Source organism: Bubalus kerabau, chromosome 16, assembly GCF_029407905.1.
Source record: "Bubalus kerabau isolate K-KA32 ecotype Philippines breed swamp buffalo chromosome 16, PCC_UOA_SB_1v2, whole genome shotgun sequence".
NCBI classification, from domain to species: Eukaryota; Metazoa; Chordata; class Mammalia; order Artiodactyla; family Bovidae; genus Bubalus; species Bubalus kerabau.
In genome coordinates, this window is record NC_073639.1 from 60,333,166 (window position 1) to 60,357,186 (window position 24,021).

Here is a 24,021-nt window from a genome sequence, read left to right on the forward strand (position 1 = left end):
TTCTTCCCTGAGCTAACTTACAGCCCTGCTGCTTCCTTGTGGAGCATTCCCCAGACCCTCGTAATGGTGCCTGAAATGCCCTCTTTTGCACTGACCTTGGATGAAGAGGCATTTGGTTGGCCAGCAAAGCTGAGCGCCTCCCTCTGTGCCTGCTTCCTCTTTTCCCTCCCCTGCAGCTCACTGACTTTCATCCCATTGCCTTTGATTCTCACTTTAAAAGCTTCTTGGTGGGAGATAAAATATTAGTTGATTGGAAAACACATGCACTAACATTTGCAAGGGTATAAAGTAGGTGGGTTGTAACCAAATTTACTTTTAATTTGACTGGGAACTGAACTCTACAGGCAGTGCTGGCTGATTTGAATTTCTACTACTGGCTGTAAACCGAGGACCAGCTGGGGACCAAGGCTGGGGGTAGGCGCTCCCCCAGTATCTGCATGCTCTAAGCCCGGGGACCACGGCTGGAACTCACATGAATGCGCACGCATGTGCACGCACGTGATCAAGCCCCCTTACTCACCATGCACACACAGCACACTTGTGTACTGGTAACCCCCCCACCTCCCGCACACACACCCTCCCTAGGAGTAATGCACACAGATAAGTAAGCAGTGCACACATCAAGGGCATGGAACTGACACACTGTAACAAACAGAGCACCGATATGCACAGTTTAAGTTCATGCCCACATAAGCAAGGGCACACGTGATGCGTTCTTGTGAACACAGTCATATATCACACACACATACACACTAGGCACCCACATTGCACACAAATGTTTGCACAATAGAAAAATATACAGATATTTACAAAGTGCACACTATGCATATATGTACCATGTACAAATGTTACACAATGCACATACAGGCACACAGAATTCACACACAATGGGCACAGACATGTACACCATTCACTTTCATGCACACAGAGACACACATGCACACACACATAACAAACACCACCTTACACACCCATGCATGCCAAACCCACAGCTGCAGGTCTACACACAGTTCTGTTGTTTGGTCTTCCCCTTCCTTTCCCTTCTCACCCACCAGCCCCCTCTCCCATTCCTTTTTTCTTTGGCAATTCTAACTCTCTGGCCGTTCAGAGCTCAGTCCCCCACCTCCCCAAATTGACAGTACATTGTAGGTGGAATGTACATACTGTTTCTTGTGCCTCTTCTCTTCCTTTCTTTTGCTTTTTGGGCTGGAGGAGCTGAATGAGAAATGGCCAATCAATTGAAAGATGCAAAATTCCAGCAAATGATAAAAATAAAGTAGTTAAAATGCTTAACACATGCTGGTCACTAGATCCAGGCAGTTTAGGAATGGACATGGATCGTTTCTAAAACCAGAGCAACCAGCCCACACATACAGACTGAGGACAGGGAATAAAGGATGCTGAGATCAGTTTTGGTAGCTTAACGGTAACAGCAGTAGTAAAGGTAATCATATTTGCCATGTTTTGAGGCTTTATTAGGGGAAGCACTCACTAATACTTTTGTCAACAATCTCATTTCACTCTCCCTACAACCTATGACTTCCCTGGTGGCTCAGATGGTAAAGAATCTGCCTGAAATACAAGAGACCCGGGTTCAATCCCTAGGTAGGGAATATTCCCTGGAGAAGGGAATGGTAACCCACTCCAGTACTCTGGCCTGGAGAATTCCATGGACAGAGGAGTCTGGTGGGTTACAGTCCATGGGGTCGCAAGAGTTGGACATGACTAAGCAACTAACATGTATAGACAACCTATGGCATGTTTAATAAGTATTCATTTTACAGAAAGTGGAAACTGAGCCTCAGATTGGCTGAGACACTTGACCAGGATCATACAGGCGAGCTGGAATGTGGCCCCAGATCAATGGTCCCTAGCGTCTACCCTCTTGACTACTGTTTTAGTCTTTTCTAAAAGAAAAGACTGGAAAATCCAGGGAGATATTCTAAAGCCTCCTAAAGTTTGGCAGATTCTGAAATGTTCTGCTCATGAATATTCAGGTTTTGTTTTTTTTTTTAAGTCAGAGTACCGGGTTGTGGGCAGAATGGACGGTGATGACTCAGGGTCTCCACATCATCAAACAGAGGCCCCAAAGGCAAATGTTATTTGATAATCAAGCCAGACTGGCTTCAGAGGGTCACCAGGAACCCATCATTGGCCCAAGTCCTGGGAAGGGTAAATTTGATTTCATCCAACTGAAATCACATCTTGACATGAGATGTGGGATATATCTCTGTGTCTGGGACTCAGCCTGGGCAGTGGAGGTCTCAGGTCCTCACTGAAAGACCAAGTTAACCTCCTGGCTCTGCTGCTGAGTTGCTGTGTGACATCGGGCAGGTTACCTGTCCTCTCAAAGACCCAGTTTCCTTGCCCTTGAAATGGGGTCATTGCTTAAGCTGTTGGGCTAAGTGAATAGACTACCTTGGTAATCAGTGTCTACTTGTTAACTGAATGAATGAAAGGGTTTTGCACTCTGTCAGCGGCTGCAGTTGTACTGCTGTTATTTAGGGAGCCACTGCAGGCTGTCCTGATCCTCTGTCAGACAGACTTGGGTTGTAGTTTTGACTCTGCCTCCTCTGACTGTGTGTCTGTGGACATGTCGGCCACATCTCCTGAGTCTTAGTTTCTTTATCTGTAAAATGGAAATAATAAAGATATCCTCTGCACAGGGTTGTGATGGGGATGTATAGAGATTAAATACCCATGCATGTGGACAAGGCTTAGCATAGGATCTAATTTATAGTGAGTACCCCACAGGCTATAGCTTTATTTGTGCTCACCCTGTGTTTCCAATACTAGGCCTCTATCCCTTAGCTAGGATCTGGGAAGGCTTTGGTAGGGTGATGCTTCTCTACATTCCCAACCCAAGATTTCCTTTTTTCTTTTGGCCATGCTGCACATCTTAGTTCCCTGACTCTCAATGAGCTCACGTTGAACTCAGGTATTGAACTCACACTGCCTGCATTGTGGGGGCTTCCCAGGTGGTGCAGTGGTAAAGAATCCACTTTCCAATGCGAGAGATGCAGGTTTGATCCCTGGGTCAGGAAGATCCACTGGAGGAGAAAATGGCAACTCACTCCAGTATTCCCGCCTGGGAAATCCCATGGACAGAGGACCCTGGTGGGCTACAGTCCGTGGGGTCACAAAAGAGTCAGACACAACTGAGCACACATGCACACACTCTTGAATTAGAATGTGGAGTCTTAACTGCCGGACCACCAAGGGGAGTTCCCAACCCAGATTTCAACCAGTGGTCAAACAGGCCCTGGGAAGGGTGGTAAGACTTGCCAGGGAGAAGGATCCGTAGGAACTGGCCTAGCAGCAACCATGTGGCCTAGTGGAAATTAAAAGTTGGCTTGGAACTTTCAGGGAAACTAGATCATGGCATTCATTTTGGAGGAAACTGAGGCCCAGGAAGATGAAGGGGGAGTGAACACAGAGGTGGAGGCTGAGAGCTGGACCCTAGATGCTACCTAAACTTGGTTAGGAAAACAGAAAGCTGAGCAAGCAACCAGAGGCAACAAAATGCTTACCTGTGCCTTCTCTTCTTGGAGAATGACCTGATTGAGGGGGAAAAAAAGGGAAGAGAGAGGGAGAGGAAGGAAGGGAGAGAGACAGGGAGGGAGGGAAGATGAAGAAGAGGAGAGAAGAAAGGAACAGAGGGTGTAGGGGAAGAAAATAAATGTGAGTCTGAGTTTCTTTTCCTGGGATGGTTGTATCAGCACATTTATAACTTTTTTTTTTTCTGGGCTGTTCCCTCACCAGGGATCAAACCCATGCCCCCTGCAGTGAAAGCACCGTCATAACCATTGGACTGCTGGGGGACTCCCTATCAGTGCACTTGTGGTCAGCTGCAAGGGGACCAGGACATCTGGTGACTTCTCCTCCTCTTTTAGATTTGAAGATCATATGAGAAACCTTGGCTTGCATTTTGAATTATCAGTGTTTCAATCCTCACCCAAATTTGTCAGTAAGCCTGTTCTGGAAAAGGCTGCATGAGGAGGCCAGGACAAAGAGTCCCTCTGCCTCTTCCCTTCCCCCAAGCCTCACTTTGGTTCTTTCTCTCCCTAGTTGTGGATTCACCATCATCAGCATCTTCAAGGGACAACCAGTTTCCACACGTGGAACTCCTACTGGGGTCCTGGCTCTGTACTAAGCATTGCTCACACACAGTCTCATTCAGTCTTCCCCCCAAACCTGTAAAGTACTGCTGATAGCCATTTGACAAAGACAGAGGAATTAAGTTGCCCAGGACCACACAGCTTCACTTGTGTAACTCCAACTCATTCTCAGATGTCACCTCCTGTAGCATTTTCCAGTCCCCTCAGGTTGGTTTGGCCCCCTCTCTGTTCCCACAAGCCCTGAGTGAGCTGCCGAGCTGAGCCTCACTATGTACAGACTTCTTCACAATATGACTACCACTGTGCCTACTAGAATGTGAGCAACTTGAGGGCAGGGACTGGGTTCTGGTCACTGTTTTGTTCCTGGGGCCAGAATCTCCTCAATCATGATACGTAATGGGTATTCAATAAAGAGGTGTGAAAAAGGGATTTTTTAAAACCCTGAAACCTTAGTTAATTGGAGGAGAAGAAAAAGTTAAATGCATCCTCTACTTTTAGCTTCCAATTCCAAAAAGTTAACCATCATTAACCAAACATTTCAAGAACTTGGAGAGAATGAACTAATTTAGAGTGATGCTCAGTAGATGAGGGTTTCAGAAGAATCAGATCATATTTCCTGCTCCTAATTTCCCATTTTATGGTCTTCCTTCCCTCTAAACTTCCGACAATCCCTGGGCCAACTATAGCCCCCAAAAGAAAGTCTGTTTCTAATCCTCTGGCCAAGTCTCTTTCCTATGAGAAGCCCTTGAGTGAGACGCCACTTGGTTCCCAAGATCCATATAGAAAAATGCTCCCTCTTCCTATCCCACCCCTAAACTGTGACAAATCGCTCAGCACAGGAAGGTGACAAGCTTGCAGTCTGTGGTCACGGGCAGGCCCTCACCTCGATAAAGAACGCCACATTGGGAATTTCAAACACCAGGTTAACAAGGGCTTCCCTTGTGGCTCAGTTGGTAAAGAATCCGCCTGCAATGCAGTAGACCTGGGTTTGATCCCTGGGTTGGGAAGATCCCCTGGAGAAGGGAACAGCTAGCTACCCACTCCAGTACTCTGGCCTGGAGAATTCCATGGACTGTATAGTCCATGGGGCTGCAAAGAGTCGGACATGACTGAGCGACTTTCACTTTCACACCTGTACTGAGCACAAACTCAGACAGCATCAGTGGGCATGCTTAGACAGGTGGTGGACATAATCTGTGAGACCAAACTGAGTAGAAACCATTCTGGCAACAAGGGCTGAAAGCTGACCACACCCCTGGGTTGGGAAAAGCCACGTGGGGGTGAGATGTGGCAGGGCGGGGAACCCAAATGACCTCTTACCTTTTGTGCTGCTGTGATTGTTTAATTGCATAAGTAATCCACCACCGGTGTAGAAAAATTGGAAGATACAGATAACAAAAATAAAATATAAATCACTCTTTCCCTGTCATCCACAGCCAACCACAGCAAATAGCTTACGAAGATAAACCCTCTGCCCTCCAGGGGTCAAACGAGCTTTGTAAATGTGTGTAGATGGGGGAGGCAGGTTAGGTGGGGACAGTGAGGCACCCTGGCTCTGTCTAAATGCACAGCAAGTCCTCAGTTCCAGCGGATGGCTGCCTGTGGAAAGATCGGTCCAATGAGGAGAGCTTCTGATTTTACAGAAGTGCTGGAAAACTTTTTGTATTGCAAAATATTGGCTTGGCCCATGAACCACAGATTTGAGACCTCTCATGTACAGTGTTCCTGTCTTTTATTTTTCCCCACAAACGTGTGTGTGTGTGCATGAACGTGTGTATAGTGAGCACCTTTGGGAATGTGTGTGTGCATGCTCAGTCACTCAGTCATATCCGACTCTTTTGAGATCCCATGGGCTGTAGCCCACCAGGCTCCTCTGTTGATAGGATTTTCCAGGCAAGAATACTGGAGTGGGTTGCCAATCCCCTCTCCAGGGAATCTTCCCAACCCAGGAATCAAACCTGAGTCTTCTGTGGCTCCTGCATTGGCAAGTGGATTCTTTACCACTGAGCCACCTGGGAAGCCCTTGGGAATGTGCATTCAGTTACTAATGCCTCTTAAGTATAGTCCACAAGTAGTTGTCTACAGGTATGTCCAAAACATGGACAATCCTGAAGTGATGTTTCACATGATCCCATTCTCTAGGACACAGCTGGATCTATCAGAAAGTCCTCTCCATGGGAATTTAGAATAACAAGAGAGATTCAGTATCTTCTTGTGATCGGGCCTGTGACAGGAAGAGACGGGAACAGGGTACAGGGTCTGTGCGGCCCCGTGTACACCATGGAATTGGGCTTGGGTTGCGTCAGCTTTGGTTCCAGTGCTTCACTGAGACCTGGCTGGTCTCCTCAGAAAAAATCCCCCACAGGCCCGAGTTGGTGTTAGTAGGTCTCTGGTCTTTGCAACAGGAGTCTCAAGTTACACAACTTACAAGTACAAGACCATACACAGATGAGTATTTTTCATTAATGAAATGATAAGCCTCCAAGTGACATTTCAGTGCCGTCCACTGTCGCCCCCACCCCAACCCCACCCGAGGCATCCCTGTGTGCAGAAGAGGAAGGACAGTACCTGTGTCGCTTATGTTTCTTGGAACTTTTCTTCTTCTTCTTCTTGACAGGTGATGGGCTATAAGATGGGGACCTGCCGTGGAGAGAAGACATGCTTGAGACGGAGGCTTTAAGGGCCAGGATCGGTCCTTTCTCCAGTTCCCAGACACAGTCTCAGCTCTTCCAGGAACACATATCAAGGATGATACTTTGTCTTAAATGTTATTGCATGTTTTATATGTATTATATGTATTATTCCATTTAATTCTTCTACATACTTCTTAGGTAGGTACAATTGCTATCCTCCTTTTTCAGACAAAGTAAGTGAGATTCAGAGAGGTGAAGTGACTTGCCTAAAGACAGTTGCCTAAATACAGCGAAGAAGTGAGTGAGCTAAGATTCAAATTGAAGCCTCTCTGATCCCAGGGGCTTTGTTCTCAATCACTACATCACCCCATAGCTGCCCTCCTGGTGGGACCACAATATTTATTTTTGTCTGCTGCCCTTCCCCATGCTGTGTATGCTTTAAAGGCCTCTCCTCTGCCCCACCCTGTTGTCTCCCTGGTCAGACCAAACTTCTGCAGGACATCTTGCCAGGATGTTCTCAGCATGGGTCCTTGCCACACAGGGGTTACCCAGCTAACAGAGATGCCCTAGAATCATGACTGTGATTCCAGGCTGAGGTTCAGGTGACTTGACTCTCCCATTAATTCACAAGTCACCTCAGGCATGTCACTGCTCGCTCTAAGTTTCCTATTCTCCCACTGATGAAATACCAAGGTTGAAACGTATCTGGAGTTGCAAACTCAATGCCAGCAGAGACCTGTCTCTCAGACAGCTTAAATGGATGCAGCGGGTTGGGGGGTAGATGGTAGGGAGTGGTGGGTCCTGTGGTTAAGCCAGGGAGCACCTGACCTAGGGGGATGGCTTCTTTTCAGATTAGCTGAAGGTGTCAGGTAGGAATGCAGGCCTGGGCTTCTAAAGCACTTGCCTTTTCAATAGTAGCTGTCAGAGAACATATTTTCGTATGAAATCTCCTGGTTTTAAAACAATGGCCATTAATTTAAAAGACAAAAAACAATTTGCAGGTCAAATCAAACATGTCTGCAGGTGGAGATGCAGGGTTGAAAAACAATCTGACTTAGGGAATCAGAGCACCTGTCCCCCAACACACTGAATGAATGAAGGGATGAACGACTGAAGCCTAATCCCTGTGGCTTCCTTCTTTTTTTGGCTTCCTTCTTTGACATGTTCTCCTGCCCATTCCTAAAATCAGGAAGCTCAGGCCACTTATCCCAATTCTACCCCTCACCATAGAATGGCTGGAACTCAGGTCTTCATTCACATTACCCTCTGGGTCCTCTTTGGGCCTCACCACTTAGAACTAGGCTAAAGTAGGGGTGAAGGAAACAGAGCCCCTGAAAACATGGAGTTGGGGCCCAAGGCATCCAGATTCTGCTCTCTGCTGCCCCCTGGAGGCTTCTTCAAATACTGCCTCCGAGGTTTTTTAACTTGCCCCTCTAAGGAACGAGAACTAAAGAGCGTCTTGATGAAAGTGAAAGAGGAGAGTGGAAAAACTGGCTTAAAACTAAACATTCAAAAGACTAAGATCATGGCATCCGATCCCATCACTTCATGGCAAATAGATGGGGAAACAATGGAAACAGTGACAGACTTTATCTTCTTGGGCTCCAAAATCACTGCAGATGGTGACTGCAGCCATGAAATTAAAAGATGCTTGCTCCTTGGAAGAAAAGCTGTGACCAACATATTAAAAAGCAGAGACATTACTTTGCCGACAAAGGTCCATCTAGTCAAAACTGTCGTTTTCGCAGTAGTCATGTATGGATGTGAGAGTTGGACCATAAGGAAAGCTGAGTGCTGAAGAATTGATGCTTTTGAACTGTAGTGTTGGAAAAGACTCTTGAGAGTCCCATGGACTGCAAGGAGATCAAACCAGTCCATTCTAAAGGAAATCAGTCCTGAATATTCATTGGAAGGACCGGTACTGAAGCTGAAACTCCAATACTTTGGCCACCTGATGTGAAGAACTGACTCATTGGAAAAGACCCTGATGCTGGGAAAGATTGAAGGCAGGAGGAGAAGGGGATGACAGAGGATGAGATGGTTGGATGGCATCAGCGACTTGATGGACATGAGTTTGAGCAAGCTCCGGGAGTTGATGATGGACAGGGAAGCCTGGCGTGCTGCAGTCCATAGGGTTGCAAAGAGTCAGACACAACTGAGCGACTGAACTGAGGTCATATAAGAAACAACTCTCTGACTACCCCTTGGGGTCTGGAACACTGAACCTGCTTTTATTGTAGGGATTTACAGCCTAGAAGAAAGCCTGAAAACAATTTTAAATGCAAAAAAAGTAAAAGTATTGTGTATAGAAAAAAATTCATATGGTACAAAAGAGTCAATAGCTGGGAAAAAATATAAAGTCAATTATCCTTGGCATTTTTGTAGTGGCAGAAGCAATTGAGGAGCCTAGAATCAAGTGTCTGTAGGTTCTGTCACCTCCTCTCTGAGCCTTTATTTTCTCATCTCTAAAATGGGGATAATAACTATGAAAGAAAGGAGTCAGGATGACTAGAGTCAATACTGTGTATTTGAAAGTTGCTAAAAGATGAGATCTTAAGATTTCTCATCACAAGAGAAACAACTATAACTATGTGAGATCAAAGTGCCTGGCATGGCACTTACATGAAGTGAGTTCTCCAAAAATACATAAAGAAGTAAATACTAATGGTCACGGTCATGCTTCATATTAACTATCATTTACTATGTGCCAGACGGTGTGACAGCTGCTTCCACGTCAACTTTCTTGTCTAAAATCCCAAGAAGTAGGTATTTCTACCATTTTATAGAAATGGAAACAGGCTCAGAGAGGTGAAGTGACTTGCCCAAGGTCACACAGCAAGTTAAGAGGCCAAGAGGGGATCTGAACCCCAGAGGAGTCACTGCCTAACTCAAGAACCCCTTTGTCCCTTCCTCCATCTTCAGGGTTTCGTGGCCCCTTGGAGCCCTCACCTCCTTCTCTTCTTCCGCGTAGCTTTCTTCTTTTTTTTCTTCCCCCTGGAGGAAGGTAGTGGCGTCAAGTCTTTGCTGCGGGAGGCACTGAGGAGAACACAGAACAAGGCGTTAGAGGACCCAGGGTTCCCCGAGCCGCCAACTGGTGCTGTTGTAGCTGAGAGATGATCCAGTTCCTGGGACGGTGAAGGATTCACAGTGAATACCTAATCACCACCTCATGGCTGATTTGGTTGCACTTCAGGTTAAATGCCTCAAATAAGGAGCCAATGCTGACCTAATGAGACAGATGCTCTACGTTACCCAAACACCAATTGATTATTTAAAACAGAGCTATAGAGGTTAACTGCTCCTTAATAGATGTATTATTGAATTTGCAAATGGCTCACCTTGGTAAATAAATCAGTTTTTAAATAATTAATCGGCAGTTCAGCATCCTCCCTCCCCAGTACATCGTGTCTGTAGTTCCTACTGGAAATTAAATGCGAGGCAAAAGGTAGGTTAAGTAGCAGCTGATTATTAAAAGTATATTTGCCAAGGTCTAATGTAACGAGATACATATCTCATATCGCTTCACAGAACCTCAAAAACCTCCACTCCTCAGGAATAATTATTTCCTGTTCAATTAAATTCAAATGCTCAGGCTGCAGTTAAATGAAGTCAAGTTATCTCCTTTTATAATTGGGGCAAGCTCCAGGGATTTTTTTTTTTAAAGCAGTATCCATCCCACGGCAAAAAGATATGGTTCTGGATGAAAAACTGCTTGGGAATTGAAACAGGCCAACTCCGCTGAACCTCACTGGGAAAAGAGAATATTAATAAGAATATTATTGTCATTATTAGTAATAACACAGCTACTGTATATTCACTTACTATGCACCAAATGTTTTATATACTTTGATACTAACAAAAGCACTTTGAGGGTGTTATGGTTTTTACTGTCTCATTCTACAGGCAAAGAAAATCAGGTTCAGAAAGCTGAACTGCCTTGCTCAAGGCTGCACAGTTAGGAAGTGTCTGAGGGGGATATGAATCGAGGCCTGTGTGATTACTGTCCTGAGAGCTTTCCCACAAAACCAGCTGCTTTCTCAAACTTGTTTGTGTGGCTGATCTTTTGGAAGTTACTTAACTCTTTATAAAACATCAAAAAATGCTGCCATAATTAATTCCATTCTAAGAATCTGGTATTTACAGTTAGTAGAAAAAAAAATGATATAAGTAATTAGAATACATGTTAACGTCTCTGCATTGCCAGTCAACAAAAATTATACAGCTATATCTTCAAGAGACTCACTCTTAGCAGGTTAAAAATAAAAATCATAGGGGGTAAATATTTAACTACTTAGACACCTGTTCACTAGCCTCGGGAGTCTATGAATGCTCTGAAATGGTACACAGAATTAAGAGGGTGTTCTTAGTACTCATAGCTTTCAACTAATTCTCAAATGGGTTTTGATTTGATTTAAGGATCTCAAAGAGGAACTTGCAAGAGACAGAGGGGAAGAGTGGTCAGAGAAATAAACTTCGTTTTTTCAGCCTCAACTTGAACTTCCGCATTAGATCAGAGAGGGGGATGGGGCAGAGTCTCACCTGCGTGCTCTGGTGGGACTGGGCTCCCGGCAGGCTTTGCCTCTGTCCCAGCTGTTGGTGCCCAAGACCTTGGAGGCCAAATGCTGGCTCAGCTTTTCCGAGGGTCCATCCTGAGCTGGGACCATGGGGCTGCTCTGGGGTTCTGTCCTATAGAGGAAGAAAGAAGGAGGCAAATGCATTAGGATATGACAGAGATTCTTAATGTTCATCAAGCATGCACAGATGTCTGACTTCCCTTGGAGTTAAGTTGGGGTCATAAATATCATGAGGGGTCAATGGTCTCCGAGTCGGGGTGATGTATATTGTTTCTAGTTTGAGGCAGTCAGATCTGTGTGCCATCTCCAGCTCTCTCTTTCCCTCTGTCACAGTGACTTTCGAGGCCACACCTTTCAAACAGTGAAGCTACTGGATGGGAAGCGAGATGCCTGGATCACATTAGACTTTGCATGACAGAAATAAGCCTTAGTTAGATTAAGCCACTGAGGTTTAGGGGCTTATTTGTTACTGCTTAGGCTTGGCAACCCACTCCAGTGTTCTTGCCTGGAGAATCCCAGGGACGGGGGAGCCTGGTGGGCTGCCGTCTATGGGGTCACACAGAGTCGGACATGACTGAAGCGACTTAGCAGCAGCAGCAGCAGGCTATCCTGACTTAATCACAGGGAGGGGCTGGGAATCAGCATTTTACTTCCTTCCTCAAGACTTATTCTGAGGCCAAAAGCAAGACAGGATTAGTTTAAACTCTCTTTTGCCATTTCGATCCCATTTTTCTATCTTATCTGTGTGTGGCACAGAGATACCTTAATTCAAACACTATCTTCACCATTTAGTAACTATAGAATCTTGGATTAGTTGCTCAACCTCTCTGAATTATATATCTCAGTATATAGCTGAGTTTATATCTCAGCTATAAAATAGAGGATAATATCAGTCCATATATCATTGAGTTGTTGTGAAGATAAAATAAGATAATATAAACAAACAGGAAAGGCCTAAAATGTGTCATTTCCATTTTCCTTTACTTCTCTGTGAACCAAGCCTCCTATCTGGTGACCTTAGCAGGTGGGAGCTCACCCATTTGGGATAGCAGTTCCAATGAAGGCTTGAAGTTCTCCCCTCTGCCTCTGAGATGAGGTCCAAACTGCATAGGAAGATGACCTGTGTCCCACCTCCTTCTCTGAGTCCCAGAGAAGGAAAAGAAATTGCCTACTCAGTCTCTGAAGGGGCTGTCACTCAAATCTCCTGGCTCCTAACCAGGAAGAGTCAGGAGTCTGAGAGCCACAGGTGGATCTAGCAACATCCAGCAAGCATGCTTGCTGCCCTCCCTGCCTGCCCGCCCTGCCTGCAGATCCCAGGTCAAGCATTGATCAAAGGTATTAGCATCTCTCCTGCACCGAGCTTCTGCAGCCATTGCATCAAGATTGGTTTTATGACTCAGGATAAATGCATCTGATAAGTCCCCTGCTCCTTGGGGCTGCCAGGAGCGCAGTCCAAGCCTGGTCAGTATTGAAGGGAGGGCAGCAAAACACATCCATCTCTGTCAGCTGCTTCTCAGTGCATCTTTAGAAGCGGAGCTAGGAGATGCTTCAAGCCCAGGAAAGATGGGGATTCTAGTGGGGTCTACCCAGCCCTTCTCACGGTCAATTCCATGCTTCCAGAACTCCACTTTTCCCCCATGATGAGGGTTCCATTTCTATGTCTTTGTTCCCTCTGGTCTATCTGTGTGGAATGCTGTCCTGGCTCTTTTCAAACTCAGAGCTTGCAATTCCTGCCCAGCCTCCAGCAAGGTTTGCCTCTTGCCATTCTTGTCCTAGCTGAGGCTAACCTAAAATTCATCAGCTCTGATTCCCTGGGTGCCTGCAGTGTCTCCGGGCCAGTTTTAAGTGTGGGGATGTAGTGAACAAGACACAGATGTTCCCAGAGATCACAGAGTTTGGATTATACATGGAAAAGCAGGTAATAAATGCACAAGCAAGTAATAATATGGCTTATTCATCAGTAATAAATTATAGAGAGAATGAATCAGTGTAAAGGGCCTAGCAAAGTGAGAGGGGTGACTGTTATTTAATATCGGGTAATCATGGAGGGAGCTTCCCTGGTGGCTCATTGGCAAAGAGTCTGCTTGCCAAAGCAGGAGATGTGGGTTTAATCCCTGGTTTGGGAAGATCCCCTGGCATAGGAAATGGCAACCTGCTCCAGTGTTCTTGCCTGGGAAATCCCATGGACAGAGGAACCTGGCAGGCTACAGTCCAACGGGTCACAGAAGATTTGGACATGACTTAACAACTAAACAACAAGAACAGCAAAATAATCATGGAGAGCCTTTCTTAGGAAGTAACAGGGTGGAGACTTGAAGGACCAGGACTAACCTTGTAGTTTGTGTTGGCTTTAAAATGTGTTCACAAAGTTTTGACATTCATACCATCAATTAGGGAGCCTAATTTCCCTCCCCTAGGATACTGGATGGGCTAGTGACTCAAGTTGAATGAACAGAATGAAGTAAAAGTGATGATGTGTGACTTTCAAGACTAAGTCATGAAGGTAACTTCTGCCTCTTCCCCTTGGATTGATCACGTTGAGGGAAGTTGGCCGCCATGTAGTGAGGACACTCAAGCAGCCCTTGGGAGACATCCATGTGACAAAGAACCGAGACTTCTGCCAACAGCCAGCACAACCAGCCATGTGAGTGAACCACCTTGGAAGTGAGTCCTCCAGCCCCGGCAAGCAGATGAGACAGCAAACACGGCTAATGTTTGAGAGGTAGTGACCCAGTCACCCAGCCAAACTTCTAACTCAAGGAAACTGCAAAACGTAACCGTTAATTGTTGTTCTAAGTCACAGATATTTGGGTTATTTTGTTGCTCAGCAATATGTAACTTCTACACACATACCTGTAAGCAGTATGTTCCAGGCAGAAGGAATATTAAGTTCAAAGACACTCGGCATACTCAAGAAACAGCAAGCAGCAAGAATGATAAGAGGAGAGATCAGAGATGAGGTCTTTATAGGTCATGGGGAAAATTTTGGGTCCCCTGTGGCTGAGATGGGTGATGTTCAGAAGCTTCACTCCCTGAGCTCAGGACACTCAAAGGAAGGGAGGGAAGGACAGAGACAGGGAGACCATTGCAATAGAGCAGGCCCAGAGCAGGGTGGCAGCAAGAGGTGATGAGATGTGATTAGATTCTGCTATATTTTGAAAGCAGAACTAGCATCCTTGGCTGCTGGTTAAATGTGGGATAAACAATCAGCAACATTTGTTCAAGGAATAAATGAAAGGGCAAAGGCATTGACTAAAGAGAACATTCATCTGTTTCAAAAAATTATAAAGAGCTTTTTGAGATGCCTTGAGCTAATCCCTTCATGGTAACAGTTGGTGGAAATAACCCAGCCAATATCTCTGTCTACTCAGATGGCTCAGTCAATGTCTTTTCTATTATTCCTCATATTTCCCTTAGAAAAATGATCAGTGTGCTTATCAATGGATGTGTATTGCCCAAGAGAGACTTGAGTTGGACATACATACAAGAATGGAATTTGGGGAGCATTTCTGGAGCATTACAGGAAACCAAGACACAAATATGTGCCTGAGGCAACCTTGTCCTAGGCAGAAACTGAGAGTTGATGTGACGAGTTTGGCGGTGAATGACAAATAGTGCTGGCATTGGGCGGAAGGTATCAGTGACTTTGCTAATAGAGGCATGGGTTATCTCCAGTGTGGGGAAAGCTGGTGGATGCTATTGCCAGGCACTGGGGGACAAGGCTAAGGGCAGGGACAATGCCTCATCCATCGCTGCCAGCAGCTTTGTTCAGAATTAGGGATGGGGAATCCCTGACAATGGTTTGATGAGTAGAGGTATAATGGAGTTGCTACAGTTTATAACTTGACACTCCTTGATGTGGTAGCATTTTTTTTTTCCCCAATAGCATTGGTCTCCCATTCCTGGTATTGGGTACTTCACATGGGATTACAAAACAAAGAATAGAATTAATTCTATCAGGTTGACAGGGAGTGGTGAGGGAAAGAAGAAAGGATTCCTTCCTCATATAAAATTAAAGATTTTTTTTCAATGTGTTCTAACACTTTGCCTCTTAGCTTTTTTAAAACTGAAAGAGACTCAGGGAGCATGTAGTCCAGGCTTTGCTAAACTTGGCACAGTTTCAGAGACCCCCAAGGTTGAAAATACAGATTCCTAGGTCCCATCGTAGCCATAATAAATCAGACTGTCCAAGGATGAAATGTGGGAACCTGTATCTTTAAGAAACACCCCAGGCAATTCTGCCTTCTACTCGGTCAGTAAATCCAAAGTGATCATTGGGATTAAAAAGCTCTGATTGATTTGGTCTCTCTCCTACTCTAGAGCCCATTTTCTACCCCTCTACCTTCCCCTTACTCTGCTCCGGCCACATGGCCTTCTTGCTACTCTTCATATGGAACAGGTCCCTTAATCAAGGCCTTTGCTCTTTCTGTTTCCTCCACCTGGTATGCTGTTCTTCCAGCTCCTTCCTTTCACTCAAATGTCACCTCCTCAGGGAAGCCCTCCCTGACTTCTTTAAGCAATCATGCTCTTCTTGTCACCTGCCTCCATCACAGTCTTGTTGTACCTTCCCTCCTCCAGAGTACTCGTTACTATGAATGTCTGAAATGACCATTTTCCATGTTTATTTGCTAACTGTCTTCTGGACTAGAATGTGAGCTTCCTGAGAGTGGCAACTAGTCTCTTTTCTCACCACTGGGTCCCTAAGGATCTAGTGCATGGCATAGTGTGCCTTCCTGCTCAAGAAACGTTTGTTGAATGAAGGAAGGAAGGAATTTACAAATAAATTCTGATGTCCGATCTCATGTGAGAACCATAGATCAGATGCAACTTCTCCTCACATATAAATAAGCAGAGGTCCAGGGAAAAGGACCCGTCTGAGGCCACAAAGCACTTCAGAGGACTCAGACCTCAGCCTTGGCACCCCCACCCCCTTGGCCCCACCCATCTTCCTTCCTTGCTTCCAGCTTTACATCCTTGCAGGGCTTTAAGAAAAATCCTGTGTTCCATCGTTGCTGAGGAGTACCGGCAGCTGCCTTGTTTTTACCACATGGCCCTTTGATGTTGCATTAAAAAAAAATACTTAAAAGAAGGTGAGATCTTCAGGGGACAGCTAAAACAGTGAAGTCAAGGGCTGGAGCACTCCACTTCACAGAAGGAGGGAGGGAGCCATGAGTGCTGAATTCCTCAAGGCCTCCCTGCTCGGTTCCTGCTAATCAGCGACCTAGAGCTTAGATGAGGCTATCCGTAGTCATGGCAACCAGCAGATTCTCAGCCTCCGATAAGAGGGCTGAACTTTCTGCAAAAGTCTCCTGAGCTGCCTCCCCCATCAAAGCTTGTGACTCCACCAAAGTGCTCACTCAGCCTGGTTGCAAGCCTCGAGTGCTAGTTTGAATTAAACACTATTTGGGGAATCAGACACAAACAATGTTGGAGGGAAGTGAGAATCCCGGCCTCCACTTATCTCTGTGCAGAATGAGGAAACTGAGGTCCCAAGAAACAAGGAGCACATGGAGACAGATGTTAGAACTCTGGATTGAACTATGTGGCCTTTTGAGTCCTAGTCCAGTGCTCTTTTCATGTCCTTTATTTATTTGGCTGCATCGGGTCTTAGTTGCGGCATGTGGGCTCTTTGTTGTGGCACACAGGCTTCTATAATTGTGGCACACACACTTAGTTGCCACTTGGCATGTGGGATCTTAGTTCCCCTGGCTCACACACCCTGCATTGTAAGATAGACTTTCAACCACTGGACCACCAGGGAAGTCCCTTTTCTACATCCTTTGATCATAATTACAGCAGGCATTTATGAAGCACCTACTCTGTGCCAGATGCCAAGCTAAGCTTTTCTCATGCATTGTCTCATTTAAGCTTCCAAAGAAACCCAGGAGCAGGCATGGCCATGCCCACTCTCAGTTTAGTTCAGCTGCTCAGTTGTGTTTGACTCTTTGCGACCCCACGGACTGCAACACACCAGGCTTCCCTGTCTATCACCAAATCCTGGAGCTTGCTCAAACTCATGTTCATCGAGTCAGTGATGCCATCCAACCACCTCATCCTCTGTTGTCTCCTTTTCCTCCTGCCTTCAATCTTTCCCAGCATCAGGGTCTTTCCTAGTGAGTCAGTTCTTTGCATCAGGTGGCCAAAATATTGGAGTTCAGCTTCAGCATCAGTCCTTCCAATGAATAGTCAGGACTGATTTCCTTTAGGATGGACTGGTTTGATCTCCTTGCAGTCCAAGGGACTCTCAAGAGTCTTCTCCAACACCACAGTTCAAAAGCATCAATTCTTCAGTGCTCAGCTTTCTTCACAGTCCAACTCTCACATCCATACATGACTACTGGAAAAACCACAGCTTTGACTAGATGGACCTTTGTTGGCAAAGTACTGTCTCTGCTTTTTAATATGCTGTCTAGGTTGGTTACAGCTTTTCTTCTAAGGAGCAGGTGTCTTTTAATTTCATGGCCACAGTCACCATATGCAGTGATTTTGGAGCCCAAGAAAATAAAGTCTGTCACTGTTTCCATTGTTTCCCCATCTGTTTGCCATGAAGTGATGGGACCAGATGCCATGATCTTAGTTTTCTGAATGCCCACTATACCGACAGAGAAACTGAGACCCAGGGACAGTAAATGGTGAGAGCACCAGCTGCCCTGCTTGTTTATGAGAATCAGCTGAGATAAAAAGGAGAGCAATCTGGAAAACACTCTGAAAACATAAGGAGATAATAAGTGGGGGCACAAGGTGAATCTTAGTAATTTTCCTGTAAGACAGGGATTTGCTTCATGGGTTTGGAGAAGTAGATGTATCTTAAGGTACATATACAAATAGAAATGGCACTTGGCCATTAGATTCAGGACAACCCTGACACTTTTTTTCCCCAGCCCACCAATAGCTTCTCCCGGGGTGTAGAACACTTGCAAATCCAGTGTCTCAGTGGATGCTGATAAGGCTCTTGGTAAGGTGCTCAGTTTGATGAATTTATCCCCGTTACTCAGATGAAGACACTGAGACCTGGGGAGGCAAAGGCAGTTGCTTCCCATCCAAGGCTCATGCCCAGGTTCTTGTTCTACATTTGCCACCAGAGTTGTGAATGACCTGCCCTTGTCTGCACTGAGCCAGAAACCTACTGCCTCCTGTTTCAGTAGAGAATGATGGTGCAAGACCCTCAGCTCATGAGTCCACCAGGGAGCCTGAGGCTTATCATGGGACTAAGCTAGCTCCTGGGCAAGATGGATTTGGCTAATTTGTGCCTTGGCTCCTGGAACTTTGGTCTGGATCCTGTTACTATTCTGGCCTGAGGTCTTGGTACCAAGTCAGTTTCAAGGTCAATTAAGCCTCGTTGGGGATAATCTGCAGGAGCTGTGACTCTTGTGAGTTTTGATCTCACAGTTGGAAAAAAAGCACAGGAGCTTAGGGGAAGACAGGGATTCCAGAGCACCACCGTGGGAGACATCATTGGATGCACAGCCACAATGCTCAGCTTCAGGAACAGAATGAGAAAGCAAAGAAGTTTTATGAGGCTGGCATTTCCCTCATCATTTCATTCACTTATTCAGCAGCTGTTTACTGAACACCTACTTGGTATTAGAGTTTAAGGACTCCAAAGTAACTAAGACTTATTTGTGTCCTCAAGGAGTTTCCAACCTGGAAGAGGAACATTGATTCCTCAGCTGGGGATTACAATGTGGTAAGTTCTCCAATGGAGAGAAGCTCAGAGGACCACAGAGAAGCACCTAATCCAGCCTGGGGAGATGGCTGTGGAAAGTTTCCTAAAAGATGTATAGGAATCAGTCAGGTGCAAAGGCCAAGTACCGAGCCACAGCAATGGACGTCACAGAACTGCAGAGGAAGCAGTAAGTTGGAAGAGATAGTTGGGGTGGAGGATGGAAGAGTTGAGGCTGACTTATTTCACTTAGCATAATGCCCTCAAGGTATATCCATGTTGTTGCAAATGGCAGGGCTCCCTTCCTTTTTATGAATGAATTTCATTTTATCTATTAGATATATTAATAGATATGATATATGTAACATTGTCTTTATCCATTCATCTGGTGATGGAAACTTACGTTGTTTCAATGTCTTGGCTACTGTAAATAATGCTGCAGTGAATGTGGGAGAGCAGAAAAAATACAGGATCTGAGACTAAGGAGGCAGACAGGGCTGGAGTCTTCAGGGCCCTGTGGACAGCTGCTTCTCATGCCTTCATGTGCATGTGAATTTGCTAGAAATGTCGAAGCCCAGGCCCTAACCCAGACCCACTGATTCAGCATCTGCACTCTATCAAGATCCCCAGGTGATGCTATTGCTCCACGGACCACACTTTGAGTAGCCAGGTTGTAGACTTTACAAAGGATTTGGACTTGATCCTGAGTCCAGCCCTCCAGCACTCTCTGTCCTCAGGTAACTGATGAGGATGGTTTAGTTCAGTTCTCAGGGCTGAGAGTGTGTGAACGTGTGTCTGTGTGCATGGTAAGCCCTGCTGTACATCTAAAATTGTCCAGTTCCCAAGTTCAGGTCAAAAGATGAAAGAACCATATGGAGAAAAATCGGCTCAGCACTTCTTACCCAGCTCAGCTGAGCAGGTCAGGCCCCCAGCCTGTCTGGGTTTTGAACTCTCATCACAGAGCACGGCCCCCTGCTGCCCCCCAGTCCAGCCCTAGTCCACCCCATCACTTCTCCTTTCACAGGCTGGCCTGTCAGTTGCCTACTTGCCTAGTGAGGGTTCGAAGCGCTGAGAGGGGGATTGGACTGGTTTCTTGGGCTGTCTGAAAGGCAGGCGCCCCAAACTTGGGAACTGGCTGAATTCCAAAATGTGGTTTCTCATTGAACACATTGTAAAGGGTTACTTGGCGATGCTGGGCAAGTGCAGAGATCCCGCAGTTCTACTGACCTGGGTTCAAACCTTGGTTCTACCAAGCTGTGTCACCATGGGCAAGGCAGACCTCTTTCTCTGGCCCGGGGCACCTTCAAGACCTTTCCATCAGCTGAAACTGCAGACAGGGTTTGCATTGCTCCAGGGAGGGTGAATTGCTGATTAGAGATTCTTGCCCTGGGAGTGATTGTGCTAGGTGAGTCCCTTTAGGGCATCATTATGACTACTGCTAGAGAAAGCATCAAGCAAGATCTGCTGAGAAGAGGGCAGAAGTCCTCAGCCTAAAAGAAAACCTTCAGCCTGGAGCAGGAGGAGCCTTTGTTCAACAGCTGAGAGAGTAAAAATGTCCCGGAGGTGCTGTCTGGGACTGTTTCCTTTTTCTTCATCCAGCCACGGATTCAACAAATATTTACTGAACACCTACTATGTATAAGGCATGTTCTAGGCACTGGAGACACACACAGAGAATAAGACAGAAAAAAATCTCTGCCTGGTAGAGCTTGCATTCTCCTGGCATGGGCAGAGGGAGGAGGGGAGCAGAAAATAAGCGAAATAAGCGGTAAATTTAGAGAGTATTTGAAGACAATGAGAGCTATAAAAAAAAAAAAAAAAAAAAAAGGAGCAGAATTAGGGAAACCAGAAATGCTACTACCAGGAGAGGGCTGTCGTTTTAAAACAGAGAAAGTTTCATGGAGAAGGGGACATTTGAGCAGGACTTGAAGATGATGAGGCAGTGAGCCTGGAAAAGAGCAAAATAGGCAGAGGGCACAGTCATTGCCAAGACCCTGAGATTGCAATACAGTACCTGCACTGAGGCTGGAAGTGAGTGAGCAAAGGGAACAAGGGTAAGGGGTGAGGAGGTCTCAGATCATGGTCTGCTGGGCTATTGCTAGGACTTGGCTTTTTCTCTGAGGTGCCTTGCCATTGGAGGGTTCTAAGCAGAAAAGCGATGTAATCTGACTTAGGTTTTAAAGGATCTCTCTAGCAGCTTGCTAAGCAAGGATGACCAGGGAGCTGGGATAAATGCAGGAAGACCTGTGGGGAAATTATTACAACAACCCGCATGACAGAAGATGAGAGCCAGGATCAGTGTTATCAATGCGGTAGTGGTGAGAAGCTGTTGGATTCTGGACACACACTGAAGTTGAGATCCAGTAGGACACGACTGAGCAGCTGAGCACGCATGCACACAACCAAGTCTGCTTACAGGTGACTCCAAGGGCTTCAGTCTGAGCAACGAGGAGGATGAAGCTGCAGACAACTGGGTAGGGACAGCTGCAGGCAAGAGGGTGTCCTGTAAGGGCCCCCAGAGCTCAGTTCTGGACACGTTAACTTTGAGATGCTGATTAGACATCCCATGTGGCAACGGCAGGTGGGCAGTTGGGTACATGAGACTGGAGTTCAGAGAAGACTTTAGTGCTGGGTAAACACCCTTGAGTGATGTTAGCACGTAGATGGTATTGAAAGCCAGCAGACTGGATCTTCTGGGAGCAGCTGGCTAGAGTGAGGTGGGAAACTGAGGACATAGGTGAGCTCTAAGAGTGTTATACTGGCGGGGTTTCAGAATAATAAGTGACCCAGCCTGGCAGGCTGACTCTTAAAATATATTCATAAAATGTCTGATTCCTCCAATATATTCCTTTAGGTGCACTGATTCATTTATTGTTTATGCATTCATTCGTCTATTTCTTCATTAGCTATTCATTTATTCACTGATTTATTAGTCATTCATTCACTCATCTGCTAAGCATCACTTTACTTCTGGTGGAGGGTCATTTCAAGATGATCCAGACACGAGTCTTTCCCTCAGGGAGCTCACAGTTTCAGAGGAAGTCATGGGGGAGGTACATAAGAAACTCTCGTGTGGGATGAAAGTGACCCGAGAGAGAAGTCTTAAGTAGAGAGAGGTGGCACCTGTGCCTGCAGGAAACAAGATGGCACAGAGCGGGGCGAGCTGCTTGTTTGGGGAGGGCTGCCAGAGCACGGTGCCAGGATTCTCACACTGACTCTGCCTAGGCACTCACCCTGGGCAAGTCTCTTTCCCTCCCTGGTGAAATCACAACTTGTCGGCACTTCATGGGATGGTTGTGAGGATGACATGGCATAGTGCATACTCAGCACTTAGTTTCTGGCACGGGGCGGCACTTTTACCAGGGAGTGATCACACTGTTCTCCAGCCTTACTGCAGATTCTCATCCTCTTTTCCCAAACAGCCCAAGACAGGGGATTCTTGGAAAGGGAAGAGCAGGGAGGTCAGGGGAGCCCCGGAGTGTCCCTGGAGATCCTCCTTGTGCTGGGGCATTCCCTGCTGTGTCCTGGCTCTTCTCTGTCAAAAGCCCAGGAGTGAATTGATGTCTCCCTGTCCTCCTGGGACAACTACCTGGACACTAGCTGGAACCACAGAGGTGGAGGTGGTAATGGGGGCAGCATCTGAGAGTGTGGTGCAGTCAGGACTTTGTATTCCTGCGGACACACACAACACACCTATCCCCCACTTCCTGGGGCTGAGGTTTGGTAGAAAATTCATAACAAGCAGAGAGTAAGCTGCCGCTAAAATCTGTAGAGAGGACAGAGCAGACAAGCCACAAATCTTGCAGGCGGCGAGCTCCTGAGGTCTGGGCATGTTAGTTTTAAAATAACACAGCAGAGAAGTGAGATAAAGAGCTTCAGTGGGGGAAGCTGTCAGACATCTCGCCTTACACTGTTGAAACTACCCGAGGGGGCCCATCTCTCCTCCCGGGTTACAGAAACAGAGATTGCAGACCTGGGGCAGTGACTGTGTTGCTAGACTGCAGAGCCAGAACTTGTCAGAGCTAAGCCAGTTCTTGGAACTTTACCCAGGAGAAGCTGGGGTCCAGAGGGGGGCCAGCAGTACACTCAAGGACACTTGGTGAGTTAGGGGCTGAGCAGGGACCACCAATCAGTCCTTTGGTAGCTGTAGTGAGAGCTCTTGGTCAGATCTTAGATGGTGAGTGGGTTTGCTGCAAATATCTCATGAGCACCCCTTCCAAGAAGGTTATGTCCACGCTTGAGGGGTGGCAGAGCATCCCACAGCCAATGACTGGCTTAGGAGTACAAACAACCATCTCCCTTGCAGCAAGGCTATGCTATTCACACTCCAGAGCTCCCTGTGGGATCAGGCTAAGGCTAGATTCCAGCTGAAACTACACCTTGTCTTGGTGTTCTGTGCTGCCCTAGCGTGCTTCCTCACTCCCTTTCTTCTAAAAGTATACCGCCAATAAGTCTGTGCATCCAAATTGCTGTCTCAGGCTTAATATCCTGTGAATTTCATCAAAGACAGACCCAGACCATGTATTCCTCTGCTGCTGCTGCTAAGTAGCTTCAGTCGTGTCCGACTCTGTGCAACCCTATAGACGGCAGCCCACCAGGCTCCCCCGTCCCTGGGATTCTCCAGGCAAGAACACTGGAGTCGCTTGCCATTTCCTTCTCCAATGCATGAAAGTGAAAAGTGAAAGTGAAGTCTCTCAGTCGTGTCCGACTCTTAGCGACGCTATGGATTGCAGCCTACCAGGCTCCTCTGCCCATGGGATTTTCCAGGCAAGAGTACTGGAGTGGGGTGCCATTGCCTTCTCCGATGTATTCCTCTAACAAACTGCTAAATAAATACAAAACAATAGTTAAGTACTGCATTGTTTGGAGTCAAAGGGACATGGGTTTGAAACTCTGCTTTGCTACTCCTAGGCTGTGTTGACCCAGAGGACGTGACTTAGTATTATCAAACCTTAGTTTTCCCAACTGAGGATGGCAAATGTTCATGGGTATGTTAATATTACCTGTCTCCTTAGACTGTTGTAAAAACTTAG

General features: G+C 46.3%; 1 protein-coding gene across 1 annotated transcript in view; it reads right to left on the minus strand.

The window, feature by feature from the left end:
• SRRM4 (serine/arginine repetitive matrix 4) overlaps positions 1-24,021 on the minus strand; it is a 170,234-nt gene that overhangs the window by 31,322 nt on the left and 114,891 nt on the right. The window contains exons 2-6 of the mRNA XM_055549781.1: positions 11,291-11,437; positions 9,701-9,787; positions 6,687-6,758; positions 3,531-3,557; positions 1,165-1,215 (exon numbers count right to left, since the gene is read on the minus strand). Coding sequence (XP_055405756.1) covers positions 1,165-1,215; positions 3,531-3,557; positions 6,687-6,758; positions 9,701-9,787; positions 11,291-11,437 — 384 coding nt within the window. The remainder of the gene's footprint in view (positions 1-1,164; positions 1,216-3,530; positions 3,558-6,686; positions 6,759-9,700; positions 9,788-11,290; positions 11,438-24,021) is intronic.